This window comes from Brachyhypopomus gauderio, chromosome 8 (genome assembly GCF_052324685.1).
Source record: "Brachyhypopomus gauderio isolate BG-103 chromosome 8, BGAUD_0.2, whole genome shotgun sequence".
Classification (NCBI taxonomy): Eukaryota; Metazoa; Chordata; class Actinopteri; order Gymnotiformes; family Hypopomidae; genus Brachyhypopomus; species Brachyhypopomus gauderio.
The window spans coordinates 17,388,198-17,402,300 of record NC_135218.1 but is presented as its reverse complement, the minus strand read 5'-3'; the positions used below and the strand labels follow the sequence as shown (position 1 = coordinate 17,402,300).

The window sequence follows — 14,103 nt, the reverse complement described above, 5'->3', positions numbered from 1 at the left end:
TAAAATGAAGCCAATCACTGATTTACCATGATGATGTAAAATCACGCATGATTTTTTTTTGTTCAAGGTCAAGTTTCATGATTTTTTTAAGCAGTGTTCTTGCTATTCTATACAAAACAGTAGTTAAGGATTTATAAAGTTAGAAGTAATTAACCAGATTTTATCTTTGGTCAGACCACCACCCCACCCCCATTTTGATTTGAATAAATAAATACACCAGTCCAATAAGCTGTATATTATGTGGCTTACCCCACCAAAAAGATTTTATTTGGTTATCACTGATAATCACAAGGTCTGCTTGTACCACACTATAAAACAGGCCACCACCAGTCAGACTGTCCCACCACGTGGTCCAACTTGGGATTCAAAATCTCAACTCAAAAATGGAACCCAAAAACTATCCGTCCATTATGCATAGAAATTTTAACCAACTGGTTAAAAAAAAGCTATTTTGTACATAAGAGCTGATTTTCTATTGAGCTTTGTGCTGCATTACATTGTAATTTATTGGCATGATAACCACATTGAATTTTGCTGTATGTACAGTATACACATCACATACATACGCACACATGCGCGCACACACACACACACTCCAGCCAAAGGGTGGAGACCCGTGAACACTCCCGGAACAAAGTTCCCGGTATGAACTGTATATTTTACAACAAAAATAAACGCGCAACTTCTTTTACATTCTGTCTGCGTCATAGCAACACAGCGGAGGCAAGTTGTGTGCGACACTAAGACGTCATACGCCACCAAGCCGCCGTTCCAGTCTTTTCCCGTTAAGCTACACCCGAGTTCGGTTCGCTCCACCTCACTCCACCTCCGCCACATGCGCCACCTCCACCTCCATGGTCTGAATGATGTCGGCCGCCTCCTCCACCTTCACGCCGGCCTGCTGCGCCAGGACGTAGTTCACCACCTGCATGATGCTCTGGTCCGAGAGCGTCGCCATGGCGGCTCCCTCGGTCACGGCCTGCACGGCCTCCACCGCCTCCACGGTCTCCTCGGTGATGAGGACCGTCTCGATCTCCTCGGACGGGGGCGGCTGTGGCGGGCAGAGCTCGGGCGGCAGGTCGGGGTTGAGGATGCTGACGGCGTGCTCCACCTGCGTGCCCTGGTTGTGGAACTGCAGCGTGTCCTTCTCCAACATGATCTTGCCAGGCAGGTGGTCACCGTGGTACTTGGTGATGTGCTTGCGCAGGGTGCGGGCGTCGATGTGCGCCTCCTGGCACAGAGGGCACACGTAGGGCCGCTCGCCCGTGTGAGTGCGCACATGACGCTTCAGAGAGCGGGCGTCTGCCCACGCCACCCCGCACGTCAAACACTCGAACGGCTTCACACCTACAGACGGGAGGAAGTAGAACGTGACAGAAAGCCGTACTGGCGTGACAGGCACTATACATATGCTACAATACATTACTACATTACATTATTACTTTACTTTTAATTTGTGCAAAACATTTATGCTCAAGCTTCCAACACTAGTACAACAAGCACTTGGAACTACTTGAATCGCAAAATGATGATGAACCTGATCCAAAGGCTGAAAATAAACTGATGAATTATAAACTAATGTAACATACTGAGTCTGCCTATCAGCAAAACTCAACAGGCTATTACATAAAACCTCTACTTTTAGGTTAGAGGCTTTTGTGCCCACGAGAAATATTCTCTCTCACCTCCAAGAGAAACTAACTCCAAGGTTAATGTATTAAGAAACAGCAGGCCTCCCTAGCAACCACTGCTTTTAATTTTCTAAATACATTTTCTTTCAGCATTAAGTGGCAGCCATTAACGCAAGTTAAGCTGTAGATAGAACACTATCAGTTGCCTACGTTGATGTTAGAGGATCAGTCATGGGCCTCCTGCAAGACCACCACGACAATCTCTTTCTAAAAACGTCCCACCTTTGACACACAGGCAGTTCATACACCTGTGCCACATCAGATCACACAAACACACGCAAGGTCACCAAAGAGTCACGAGCGCCTTTCTAAAACAGTTCCGTTCATTCAACAGCGTTGTACAGACAGCTTTGTCCAGAAGCATCATTCATCTAATCCAAGGTTAAAATATAGCAGTATTTCTGTTTCCAGAGGGCAGTGAGCAACATCGATGATTACGACCGCAGTACGACAGAGCCAAGGAACGAGGAAGGGATGCTTCTCCAGTTCATCTCGCCAGCGCCGGGCTTATGCACATCTCACCATCATAAAGGTCCGTGAAAATATCACTGTGGGTTCACTGCAGACTCAAAACAGAATTAAACAGTTTATTTAAACTGTTTAACTGTTTTTACAAATGACATTACAAATGCACCATGCTACTTTTACCTTGTATATTTAGCAAATGTTAATAATAATCTAATGTTAATAATAACCTAGAATCTATGGATTGCATTCAGTGAACAGACGCAAAGCACTTTGTAAGTCGCTCTGGATAAGAGCGTCTGCTACATGCCCTACATGTAAAATGTAAATGTACTACTGAAAGCGAATGAGTGTCAGAAAAGAATGACTAAGTTCCACAATCAGCATAAAGCCCACACCCTGCAGAGCACCTGGGATTACCTCCGCGTATCCCCCAGTCTCACTAATTCAACATATGGAATGCCTGTGCCAGCAATTACGCAGAAAGTCTCTCCTGAGAAGAATCAGCCAGTAATACAGAAATATTCATGTTAATTACTCAACCCCTACTGAACAAAAAAGGCTAGTGTGCCACCTAGAGGCAAAGCTTTGCACTGCAATTTAGAATGATACAGAACAGAGTAACTATTTACTCTGGAATAATAGTTCCATATAACACAAAAAATTTGTTTGAGAGTGCGTGCGCGTGTGAATGTGTATGTATGTGTGTGTGTGTGTATACTGTATGTGAGTGCGTGCGTGTATATGTGCGTGTGTGTGTATACTGTATGTGCGTGTGTTCATGTGTGCATACTGTATGTGCGCGTGTGTGTGTAAGTATGCGCGTGCGTTAGGGGTGTCACGATTCTCTAAATCCTTGATTCGATTGTATATCCGATTTTAGGGTCACGATTCAATTCTCGATTTACAGCAGAAAGGCCTATGCCAGTTTTAGATTAGTCTATGGCAGGGGTCGGCAACCTATTGGCACGCCGAGGCATAATCACTGGCATGGGCCACGCTGGACCAGCATCAGCAAAAAAAATGTAATAATAAAAAATCTCAGACAGAGAGCACAATCGTCCAATCGAAATCGTTCCTCAACGCTCTGCACTCAGCTCCCACCACAGACCCATGCTTATATTTGTTTAAGGGTGTACTCACACTAGGCTCTGTGATCCGGGCCCGGGCACGGTTGCCTGCCGAAGCACGGTTCGTTTGGCTAGTGTGAGCGCTCCAACCGTGCCCGGATCAGTTAACCGTGCTCGGGCCCGCTTGAAGAGGTGGGCCAGGGCACGATTCACTTGGACTCGGGCACGGTTCGCTTCTAGTGTGAGCGCTATCCGTGCCCAGGCCCGCTTGGTGCCTCGTCTGATTGGTTCATTTCGCTGGAACTCAGACATGACGTCAGGATGCGATGCTCACGTTAAACAGTCATAGCGGCAAAGCGATTAGCAGACAATCGTTGTGTTAAATTATCGATAAATCTGTGCTTGCACTGTGTTTCTGCACTCCCAAAACGACTCCAAAAATACAATAAAAAGAGAATCGTGAACTCCATCGTGTTGTGCGAGCGCGCTTTTTTTCCAAATAATGCGGCGTTGTGATGACGTAAGCGTGCTCGGGCCGGGTTGCTGAAGCCAATGTGAGTGCAGGCCAGAGGGGGATTGGGGAGGGGGGATAACCGGGCCCCAGCACGGAACGAGCAAACCGTGCCTAGTGCGAGTACGCCCTTAATAACCCTAACGGCCGCACGGCGCTGCGTGTGACGTAATCCCTGAGCCGCGTCAAGGCACGATTATTTATTATACTTTCGCGAGTGACTGTAGCGCGCTACACACACACACACACACACACACACACACACACACACACACACACACACACACACACACACACACACACACACACACACACACACACACACACACACACACACACACCTCGCGCGAACGGCGGAGGCGTTTATATTCTTTGCAGTGTTCTCCAAAATGATATGTGGTAGTATAAAGAAACACCCCTCAAAAACAGGAAGGAACATTTACCTTCCTGCAAAGGTTACTTATGCAAATAAAGTTTAAAAGAATTACAAGTATTATGATTATAGTTAGTTTTTATATATACAATTTAATAAATTTAATAACTATTTTGTGTTGGTTTATTAGGACATACATTTTGTGCTTTTGTTCATGTATTACACCTTACGCCGTAAGGCGGCCAGGATGAACCAGATCGTCTGACCACCTGTACCGGCTCAAAAAAAAACACTCTGATATTTCTGATAAAAATTTAACTTAATCAGAATAAAGATAAAATACTGAAGTTATCTTGCATCTACCTCTGAAGCTCTTCCGATGTCTGAAATACAGGCGGTCCCCTGGTTACGACGTTGATCCGTCGTAAATCGATTTTCGGTGTAAATCGGAACATACGTACATGTATGTACGTAAATAACGTACTATACGCAGTTATCCTATCCTAAAGCTAGCCTTTTGGCAAATATCTTTATCCATAGCTGCGTTTAACTAATCCTGACGCCACGCACACCAATCCTGACGCCACGCACACCAAACACCAAGTTCCGTTTACGACGCAGAACCATTTAGGTCCAAACAAGGCTTTATACAGTAAATGGGAGATGTGTAGTAATCACGAAAAATCGTAACTTCGGAACCTCGTAAGGATCATATTTCGGCCTCAAAACAGATAGCATGCGCGCGCGTGTGGTTTATCATTATGATTTGACGGATTTTTCCCCCCCTCAATTTTTTTTCTCGCGGACATGTCGGTACGCCGGAATTCCGGCGTGGCGCCTGAAAACTATCAGACCTGAACGTTTCACAACAAATATCTGTCTGACTGAACAGTTCTCTTGTATTACGTTAACAAATACGAGCCTCTTGTAATTCCAGCATGAGAGAACGTGAAGACGTTAAGATTGGGCGTTTTGAAAATAAACAACCATTAAATAATGTGATGAAAAAGCGAATTATTTCGAATCATTACGAGTAAATGTATAAATATTTAACTTAATGAGGTGCTTTAATTCCACCTTCTAAAGGTGTATGAGCCCAGAAAACATGACTTGGCTCATTGTGCTGAAGTGCGGAGCGCGCGAAGTTACAAAATTCGAGAGGTGCACGACCTTGCGAATCGCCAGCTCGCACGGGCGGAGCCACCGCGATTATGTCATTTTCGGCGCCGGGACTCTCGCGACGTGTCTAGTTTAAACCAGGCATTACTTTGCGTAGTGTGGGTGCTTGCGTAGCTTAGAGGGAGGGATCGTCGATCCTCTTTTTGACTTCGAGGCTCGAGATCCTGACATAATTTCGATCGATTTCGATTTAATATCCCCTAGCGTGCGTGTATATGTGCTTGTGCACCAGTACCTTTGTGGTTGTTCATGTGTGTGTATATGCGTGTGTGTGTATGCGTGCGTGTGTGTATATATGCGTGTGTGTGTATTAGGGCTGCAACTATCGAATATTTCTTAAATCGAGTATTCTGTCGATTTTTTTCATCGATTAATCGAGTAATCGGATAAAAATCACACTTTTGTGTTTTTAACACAATAATATTGATAGTGTGTAATGCAACATGAAAGTTCTCTTAAAATGAGCAAGCAATTGGCTGTTATTCCGCTTGGAGAAGCGCAGTTCACGTGCGGATGCTTTCAGTTTAGGTGCTGAAGCATTGAGGAAGTACTGTTATGGTAGGCCCAGTTCTTAATTTGTAAATCAAACGATGCCGGAACGCAAACAGCGGCATGAGACAAGGGGTCACTGAGACCAACAATGTCACCGGATTGCACACAAAACGCAACGCTTAGGCAAACAAATGTCAAAATAACAAGCCAATCCGTTTATATAAATTACTTTTAAATGATTTACATGTGTTTTATAAGTGTTTTAAGTGCAGAAGTGCATTTTAAGCCTAAATTCCAGCACTTTTCAAACCTGAAACACAATGCAACATTAAAATTCATCAGGTAAATGTTCATTCCTTTTTTTTGAGGGGTGTTTCTTTATACTACCACATATCGTTACGGACAACACTGCACAGAATTGTGACACGTCAAGTATGAACGCTTCCGCCGTTCGCGGAGTTGCACGCTACGGTCACTCGCGAAAGTATAACTAGCTTTTAGCTTTATGGAGACGCAGAAAGGCATCGCTAAAAGGGAGAGCTCTTATGTGATTTAGGAAGCCTGAACGTGGATCTTGTGTTTAAAAAATGTCTTTTATAGAATTATTTGTTCAATAACTATTTGTTCCGCCAGGATCCGGCTCAAATTATGCCCTGGGTAGGCCAGATCCGTTTTACAGTAAATACACTGCACTACGTTGTCCATCTTGCGCAGCGAAAAATGGTCCCACACTTTTGACATTTTTGCCCTTTTACGGACACCGCTATCTTCGTTTTCCGCCATTTCCATCAAAACAAATCACGCTGCCTTAAACCTGTGCGTCAGTTATAAAACTATATAACTGTTATATAGTTTAAAACAATGATACCGGAGCTGCGTAGTAGTACAAAGCGGGATTTTAAACATTTAAAATAGATGGTGATATAAATTAAACGAAGCCTCGAGGCAAAGAATTTGCCTCGAGTATTTTTTGTAATCGAATTACTCGAGTTACTCGAAGAATCGTTTCACCTCTAGTGTGTATGTGCGCGTGTGTATGCGCGTGTGTATATGTGTGTGTGTGCTCGTGTGTATATGTGCGCGTGTGTGTATATGCATGTGTATGAGCGTGTGTGTATGTATGCGTGTGTATGTATGTGCGCGTGTGTATGTGTGCGCGTGTGCTCCAGTACCTTGGTGGTTGTTCGTGCGTGTGTGTGTGTGTATATGCGTTGGTGTGTGTATGTGCGTGTGTGTATGTGCGTGCGTGTGTATGCGCGTGTGTATGCGCGTGTGTATGCGCGTGTGTGTATGCGCGTGGGTGTATATGCGTGTGTGTGTATATGCGTGTGTGTGTATATGCGTGTGTGTGTGTTTGTGTGTGTATGTGCGTGTGTGTATGTGCGTGTGTGTATGTGCGTGTGTGTATGTGCGTGTGTGTGTATGTGCGTGTGTGTGTATGTGCGTGTGTGTGTATGTGCGTGTGTGTGTATGTGCGTGTGTGTATATGCGTGTGTGTGTGTGTGCTCCAGTACCTTGGTGGTTGTTCATGTGTCGGCGGTATTCTCTGAGCTGTGTGAACTTCCTGCCACAGTGCTCACACTCTCTCTCCAGGTTCTGCTTCACGCGCCCCTTCTTGCCGTGCGTGGCCTTCTTCACGTGCCTCCTGAACAGAGCCTTCTCAAAGAACTCCTTCCCACACACATTACACCTGCCAAAGTTCGTGCGTGACACACACACACACACACACACACACACACACACACACACACACACACACACACACACACACACACACGTGATTTACATCATCTTACATACAATTTGAATCTAAAGACATTCTAATATTAAACAGATTAAGTGTATTTGCCTGCATGAATGTTTTTGCAATAATTTCTTTATGTTCAACAAGTAGACATTGCTTGACTTGTTTGATGTCTTACTGGAAAAAATAGAAAAAAGTAAGAAATCAAATTCAACACGTTTGGCTGCAGGCAGGCAGAGCTGGTGATTGTGGGCGTGGCCTCACCTGTAGGGCTCTGCCACGGTGTGGGACTTGACGTGCGAGTACCAGTCCTTCTTCCAGCTGTAGCACTTGCCACACACCTGACACTGGAAGGGCTTCAGACCCAGGTGCTTGTTCATGTGCTGCTGAAGATCCTTGGCCTCATAGAAGCTCTTCTCACAGCTGTGGGACACGACACCACACAGTGGATCACCGGGGAGAACGTCAGCAGAACGTCGACAAGTCTCGTGCACGCGAGTGTGTGTGTGTGTGCTTTCCTGTGCAACCGAGAGTCTAACCAGTATCAGGTAAAAGAAGTGTTGAACAAGCTGATTGTTAGTATGTTTGTGTATGTGTGAGTGTGTGTGTTCTGGCCAAAAGAGGAGGTTCTCACTGGGAACACTGGAACGCCCGGACCTCGGGTTTGGGCTGGTGTTTTTTCAAGTGCTTGCTCAGGCCAGACGCTCGATGGAACGACGCTCCACACATTGTGCACAGGTATTTAGATTCACCTGTTAAAACACACAAGTTTACAACAGAATTGGTGAAAATTAAGTTTCACGACGTACACAAGTAGGTACCCCCCCCCCCCCCCCCCATGATGATTGTCTCCTCCACCTTCCGGCCGCTGTCTGAATCTGCCCTACGGTGCAGCACCATGGATACAGCACAGAAGCTGAGCCTGTGTCCTAGCGACAGGGCCTGAACCATTTCAAACAGCTGCACTGCGTGGCAACCTCACTCGCTGCAATGACGACGCTCTCTACAGGAGGAGGTGTCTAGTCCTCACTACGTAGCTACTCCCAGAACTGCACAGACAGCATCGTTCAGAGAAAAGATGCAGGGTGGCTGAAGTGGGCGGCTCTGAGGGCGAGTGTGTGTGTGTGTGTGTGTGTGTGTGTGTGTGTGTGTGTGTGTGCGCGCGTGCCTGTGTGGATGCTGGTGTGCTCCTCCAGACTCCTCTTGGTGACGAAGCTCTTTGCGCACACGGCACAGTGGAAGCGCTTGGCGGAGTCGTGCAGCGCGCGGTGCATCTTCAGGCTGTGTTTGGTGGCGAAGCTCTTCCCGCACAGACGGCAGGTGTGTGGCCGCACGCCCGTGTGGTTCAGCATGTGGATGCGTAGCGAGTACAGCTTGGGCAGCGTCTTGCCGCAGATGTCGCACACAAACTCCCGCTTGGTGCGACCCTTGGCCGGACCCTCCAGCCCCTCGGGGTCTTCTGTGACCGGGACGCGGCTCGACGTCGCCCTCTGGTGTTTGTGACGGGCCAAGTGAGCTCGCAGTGATGCGGCGTACTGGAATTCTTTATTACAGAGCTGGACAAAGAGAGGAGATGAGGGCGGTTGGTACAGACACACTCTCTCACACTCATTTATAATATACAATTCATATTCCTATACATAAGATTATTGATAAAATGCAAAAGACCAGAGCTAAGAGGGTAAAAGCAGTCAGTACCCATAAAAACACACACACTACAGCAGAAGAATAAACACATACTTATACATAGTCATAAGATACACAGGAAAAGGAAGCGAAGAACTAGAAGAGAGCTGGTACGGGGCCACCGGGCCGCGGTTAAACTAGAACAGAGCTGGTACGGGGCCACCGGGCCACGGTTAAACTAGAACAGAGCTGGTACAGGGCCACCGGGCCGTGGTTAAACTAGAACAGAGCTGGTACAGGGCCACCGGGCCGTGGTTAAACTAGAAGAGAACTGGTACGGGGCCACCGGGCCGTGGTTACTCTAGAACAGAGCTGGTACGGGGCCACCGGGCCGCGGTTAAACTAGAAGATAGCTGGTATGGGGCTACCGGGCCGTGGTTAAACTAGAAGAGAGCTGGTACGGGGCCACCAGGCCGCGGTTAAACTAGAAGAGAGCTGGTACGGGGCCACCGGGCCGCGGTTAAACTAGAAGATAGCTGGTATGGGGCTACCGGGCCGTGGTTAAACTAGAAGAGAGCTGGTACGGGGCCACCCGTACCCGAGCGTGAAACTTACAGTGCACTTGAAGCCGCGAGACTTTTCGTGTTTCAGCGTGTGCATGATGAGGGCGTAGCGTCTCTGGAACACCATGCCGCACTCGCTACACGTGTGCTCTCCATCCACTGTTCCTCTGGCCTTCTCCTGCTCCACCCCCTGCACCGCCCCCAGCACCGCAGGCTCTGCCCCCTCAGCCAATGCCTGCGTGCTGTCGGAGGCGGGCTCAGACTCCGGCTCGGTCTCCAGAGTGTCGGTTGGACGTCTCTTCACCGCCTGGGCCACACGCCCTCTCCTCACCAATCTCTGGGCCGTCTGACAACAGAACCATATTAAACAGTTTACTCACGAGATCATACAGATGAACTGGATGTAATTGACTACCAATAACCCAGTTATTTACTAACAGCAAATGTCTTTTTAAGGTCATTCAAAAGAACGGACACACAAGTTTTATACAATAAATTCACACACATCATTAGCAGATCAAATTTGTGCAAGTGTGAGGTCTGGAATGCACTCCTACCTTCACAGTGTTTGGCATTTCCTTCTCCTCTTCCTCCTCCTCCTCCTCCTCCTCGGTCTCCAGCCCCATGTGGAGACGGACGTAACCTCCTTGCCTCATGGAGCGCTTTCTCAGGAACCTCTTATTAGGGTCGATGCTATCCTCCTCCTGTTTCTTCTCCTCTTCTCCTGCAGTGGAGCCGCCATCAGCGGCTGCCAACTCCATAGGTTCCTCTTCTGGAGGCGGAGGGAGAGGTGCTTGCTTCACCTTAGGGGGCCTGCCTGGCCTTCTTTTCTGAGGCGTTGGGGCTGGTGGTGGTGGTGGTGTTGGTGGTGCAGTTGGCTCCAACTGAGGTGGAACCTCCAAGACTTGGACCATTGGTTCCTCCTGTCCATCAGGTGCGGACGCTGCAGCTGGGTGGATCTTCTCTGTAGGGGCCATTTTGCCTGGGTCCACACTAATGAGAAAAGCACTGGGTTCCATGCTTTCTGCAACGGGTGTGTCCCCTACCTGAGGCTCTTCCACCGTCCAGCAGGCCTGAACCACAGCCAGGGACTCGCTTGAGCCAGCCTGCCCAGAGTGAGTGACCACAGTCATGGTCTCAGCCTCTTCGGCTTGCTCGCCGTGGGCCACCATAGCCAGGGACTCGGCCGAGACGGCATGTCCACTGTGCGTAACCACGGTCATTGTCTCTCCATCCACTGTTGCTCCAGCCAGCAAAGCCAGCGATTCGGCCGTGCCGTCCTCACCCGTGATGACGGCGATGGACTGCCCTTCTTCGGACGGTCCCGTGTGGCCCATCACCGCCTGGCCTTCGGTCTGCATGGTGACCATGTACGCACCGGACTCCACAGGAGCGACAGGCTGGGCGCTCAGGGCTTGACTGGCCACCACAGTGTGAACATCCCCTCGCTGGTACACCATCAGCTTCTGCTCCTCCACCTTCTTGTGCACCGTCTCACAGATCTGCAGGACCTCGGGCATCAACAGGTGCCGTGCCAGCGTAGCAACCTCCGCCATCACGCAGAAGTTGAAGGTCAGCTGGGAGGTATAGGCAAACTCCAATAGTGGCAGGAAGCTGGCTTTGCTAAAGCCTGCCACCAACGCAAAGACACAAGAAGATAAAACACTAACACACTGACTTACTACTGCATATTAGCACAACCACAAAATAATAACAAGCGATGCATGTTTATATTGAATTTCAATACACACAGAAGTGCATCCAAGAGTGCCTCTCGAGAGAAAGCAAACAACAAAGCAGAAGAGATTCACTCCCCTAAACATGACCAGATCAAATAAAGGGAAGGGGGAGACTCATGAGCCTCACTTTTCTGTACAGAACAAGTTTGATTTACTAAAACCACAGCTACATTTCACAAAGGCTGCTTTTGTGGTTTATATAATTCTGCTAATGGTTTTTAAATAACTTTCAAACCAAGCTGCAACAATTATCACGTTGCTTTGAAAACAGCCGAGAACATGTTCACAGTCTATCTGTGTCTATCTTCAGCATTTTACTGGGGGGCTTCACAGATTACAGTAAAACCTCTGATGAGCTACAGAGACACCAACATACAAAACATGAAGCAAAAGTACACATACAAGAACACAATAACAGAGCTCAGTTGCTGGCCAGCACAGTATATAGTCAAAACGTTTATAATGTCACCTTACTTTCTCAAATAAAAGTAATCACAAACTATGTAAGAAATTGTTCTTTTATAATGCTTACCAGAGAGGTCCACCACAGCTTCATGGCTCGCCACAGCACCTTTCTCAATGAAGAGCTCATAGAAATAGTCACTGCAGGAAGCCAAGACTGCCTTGTGTGCACGGTGCTCTTCACCCTCAATGAGGAGTGTGATGTCACAGAACTGGTTATTGATACGCTGCTGATTCAGCTTGTCCAGCGTGGTCTGTCCGTGTTTGGGCAGGAACTGCTTCACCACACCTTTGCTGTCCACCTACAGCACAGAGGAACAAAAGCGACGAGTTTTAGTAAAACCAAGTGAAACATCAGGCGTGAAGTTCCAGTAATGCAGGATATTCTCATCTGCATTCAGTGACCGGCACCCAGTATTTTCACATCGTTTATCAGTGAGTGCTAAATTTATCTGCTGTTCATGTGGTACTTACAAATACAAGTTCGTGTTTATTAACTTTGCTGCCTTTGGATTTGACATGAAAGGCCGCAGTAAAGTCATCATCCAGATCTTCATCTTCGTCATCGTCTTCATCCTCTTCCTCGCTAATACGTACAGCTGCCTTTCGTCTAGCTGGCTGTCGAGCTGTGGCTGCGGGCCCTGAGCAGTCTTCTCTCCCTCGGTCCTGTTTGCTCTGGCACTGACACTCCCTGATGTAATCCTTGACCTGTTTCAGGATACCTACAGTATTGAGATCATTACCAGGAACAAAGACGTCAAGAACCATGTCACGCTAACACAGGCGACAGCAATGTGCAAATGTGGGAAACTAGCTGGCATATTTAGACAACCAATGTCTCTCACATCTGACTAACCAAACAACTTTAACATTTATTTGCTGTAATATTTATCACAGCAGGACTGATGACAATCCCGTTAGCCATCACTTAGCTCACCAGCTAAGCTAAGTCAGCTGACAGGACCCAAAAAAGCAGATTACCTGATTATCTACGTATTTATAGCAAACGACCGTTTAAACACAAGTCCACGAACACGGCCTGGTAGAGTATTATTTTTGAAAGCCCACAAAAGAGCAGCCGCGTTACCTCTCCACCAGTATCTCTGTGAAATAGCCTCCCAGGTGAGCTGCTGGTTGAGGTGCTCCCCTCCGGAGGTGATGTGCGCCTCGGTCATGAGTTCCTTCCGCCGCTCGGCCTGCAGCACCACTTCCAACTCCGTGAATTCATCCAGGCCCTTCTGGCGCCTCTGGTAGTAAAGAATTCCGTCTCGTACGATGTAACACGCCGCCGCCTTGCGGATCTTTCTCTTGGTATTGCCGTGGGTGCCCGGCGCGTACGGCTCCCGCTCGTCGGTCAAATACCGTTGGATGGCCAAGTAGCTCTCCTCGCTCGACATAACACCGATCAGTGGCGCTTACACGACATAAATAACCCACGTTAAGGTGAAACGAGAGGCCACTTCGTACTTAAAGTTCACAAAGGTATTTTTCAACCTTTTTCGATTTCCATAGAATATTTAGAAAACGATCCGGGGTGAGCTTTTCAAATGTTTTTCAAGGGGGGAACTGCTGTTCGTGACCGTGCGGGATGGACTTGCATGAACAGACAAAATGGCTGCTGCACAACCGGATCTTGCGTTTGAAATGGCGGAAGACGGAGTTGGTGTAAGAACATCAACGCGACACAAGAGGGCGCCATATACGAACATATTTAAGAGTTCGTGCGAACGAGCGTTGTTTCGGCTAACTGGAACCGACCCAATAACCATTTAAACCAGGAGGTATAGATCAGGAAACATATTGAACTTGGCAGTTGTCTGCCAGCAACTGCTCACACTACCATGGAAGGAATATAACTTGCAACATATAACTTCAATTATAAGTAAACTTCATATATATATATAATGTAATAATTATAATGTATATATAATGTATATGTAATATAATGTTTATATAACTTCATATATCAGTTAAACGAATTGTCATTATACATAGAACTGGACAGTATGACAAAATGCACAGAACGAGTCAACACAATAAACAAAACAATAAATAGATTTTTTTTATTATTATGAACCGTAAATATAACTTGGAAGTGGTCTATTTAAATGTAATTATACACAGGATGAGACGTCAAATATCCTGCGCCAGTGCGCTAGGGTTTCACATAGGGGATCAGCCCACTCAC

General features: G+C 47.2%; 1 protein-coding gene across 5 annotated transcripts; it reads right to left on the bottom strand.

The window, feature by feature from the left end:
* Positions 1-232: 232 nt before the first annotated feature.
* On the bottom strand, positions 233-13,547 carry zbtb11 (zinc finger and BTB domain containing 11). Of its 5 annotated transcripts, none has more exons than XM_077015067.1 (12): positions 13,003-13,547; positions 12,390-12,637; positions 11,986-12,217; positions 10,272-11,344; positions 9,767-10,060; positions 8,694-9,081; positions 8,160-8,277; positions 7,790-7,948; positions 7,631-7,702; positions 7,296-7,471; positions 2,577-2,649; positions 1,354-2,257 (listed from the first exon to the last, which is right to left on the bottom strand). In XM_077015067.1, the coding sequence occupies exons 1-12, from the start codon at positions 13,310-13,312 to the stop codon at positions 2,248-2,250; spliced, it is 3,153 nt and encodes a 1,050-aa protein (XP_076871182.1). In that variant the 5' UTR covers positions 13,313-13,547; the 3' UTR covers positions 1,354-2,247. The 5 variants fall into 5 exon arrangements, with proteins under 5 accessions (XP_076871178.1, XP_076871180.1, XP_076871182.1 ...); XM_077015066.1 differs by having other exon boundaries at positions 1,354-2,250; XM_077015063.1 differs by lacking the exons at positions 1,354-2,257; positions 2,577-2,649 and adding an exon at positions 233-1,347 and having other exon boundaries at positions 13,003-13,546.
* Between the last annotated feature and the right edge of the window lie 556 nt (positions 13,548-14,103).

Coding starts and splice junctions, on each gene's coding strand:
- zbtb11 (XM_077015063.1), bottom strand. CDS start 13,312: ATGTCGAGCGAGGAGAGCTACTTGGCCATCCAACGGTATTTGACCGAC. Junction 12,218..12,389: donor ATAAACACGAACTTGTATTT/GTAAGTACCACA, acceptor TCTGTGCTGTAG/GTGGACAGCAAAGGTGTGGT. Junction 7,703..7,789: donor ACCGTGGCAGAGCCCTACAG/GTGAGGCCACGC, acceptor TATTTTTTCCAG/TAAGACATCAAACAAGTCAA.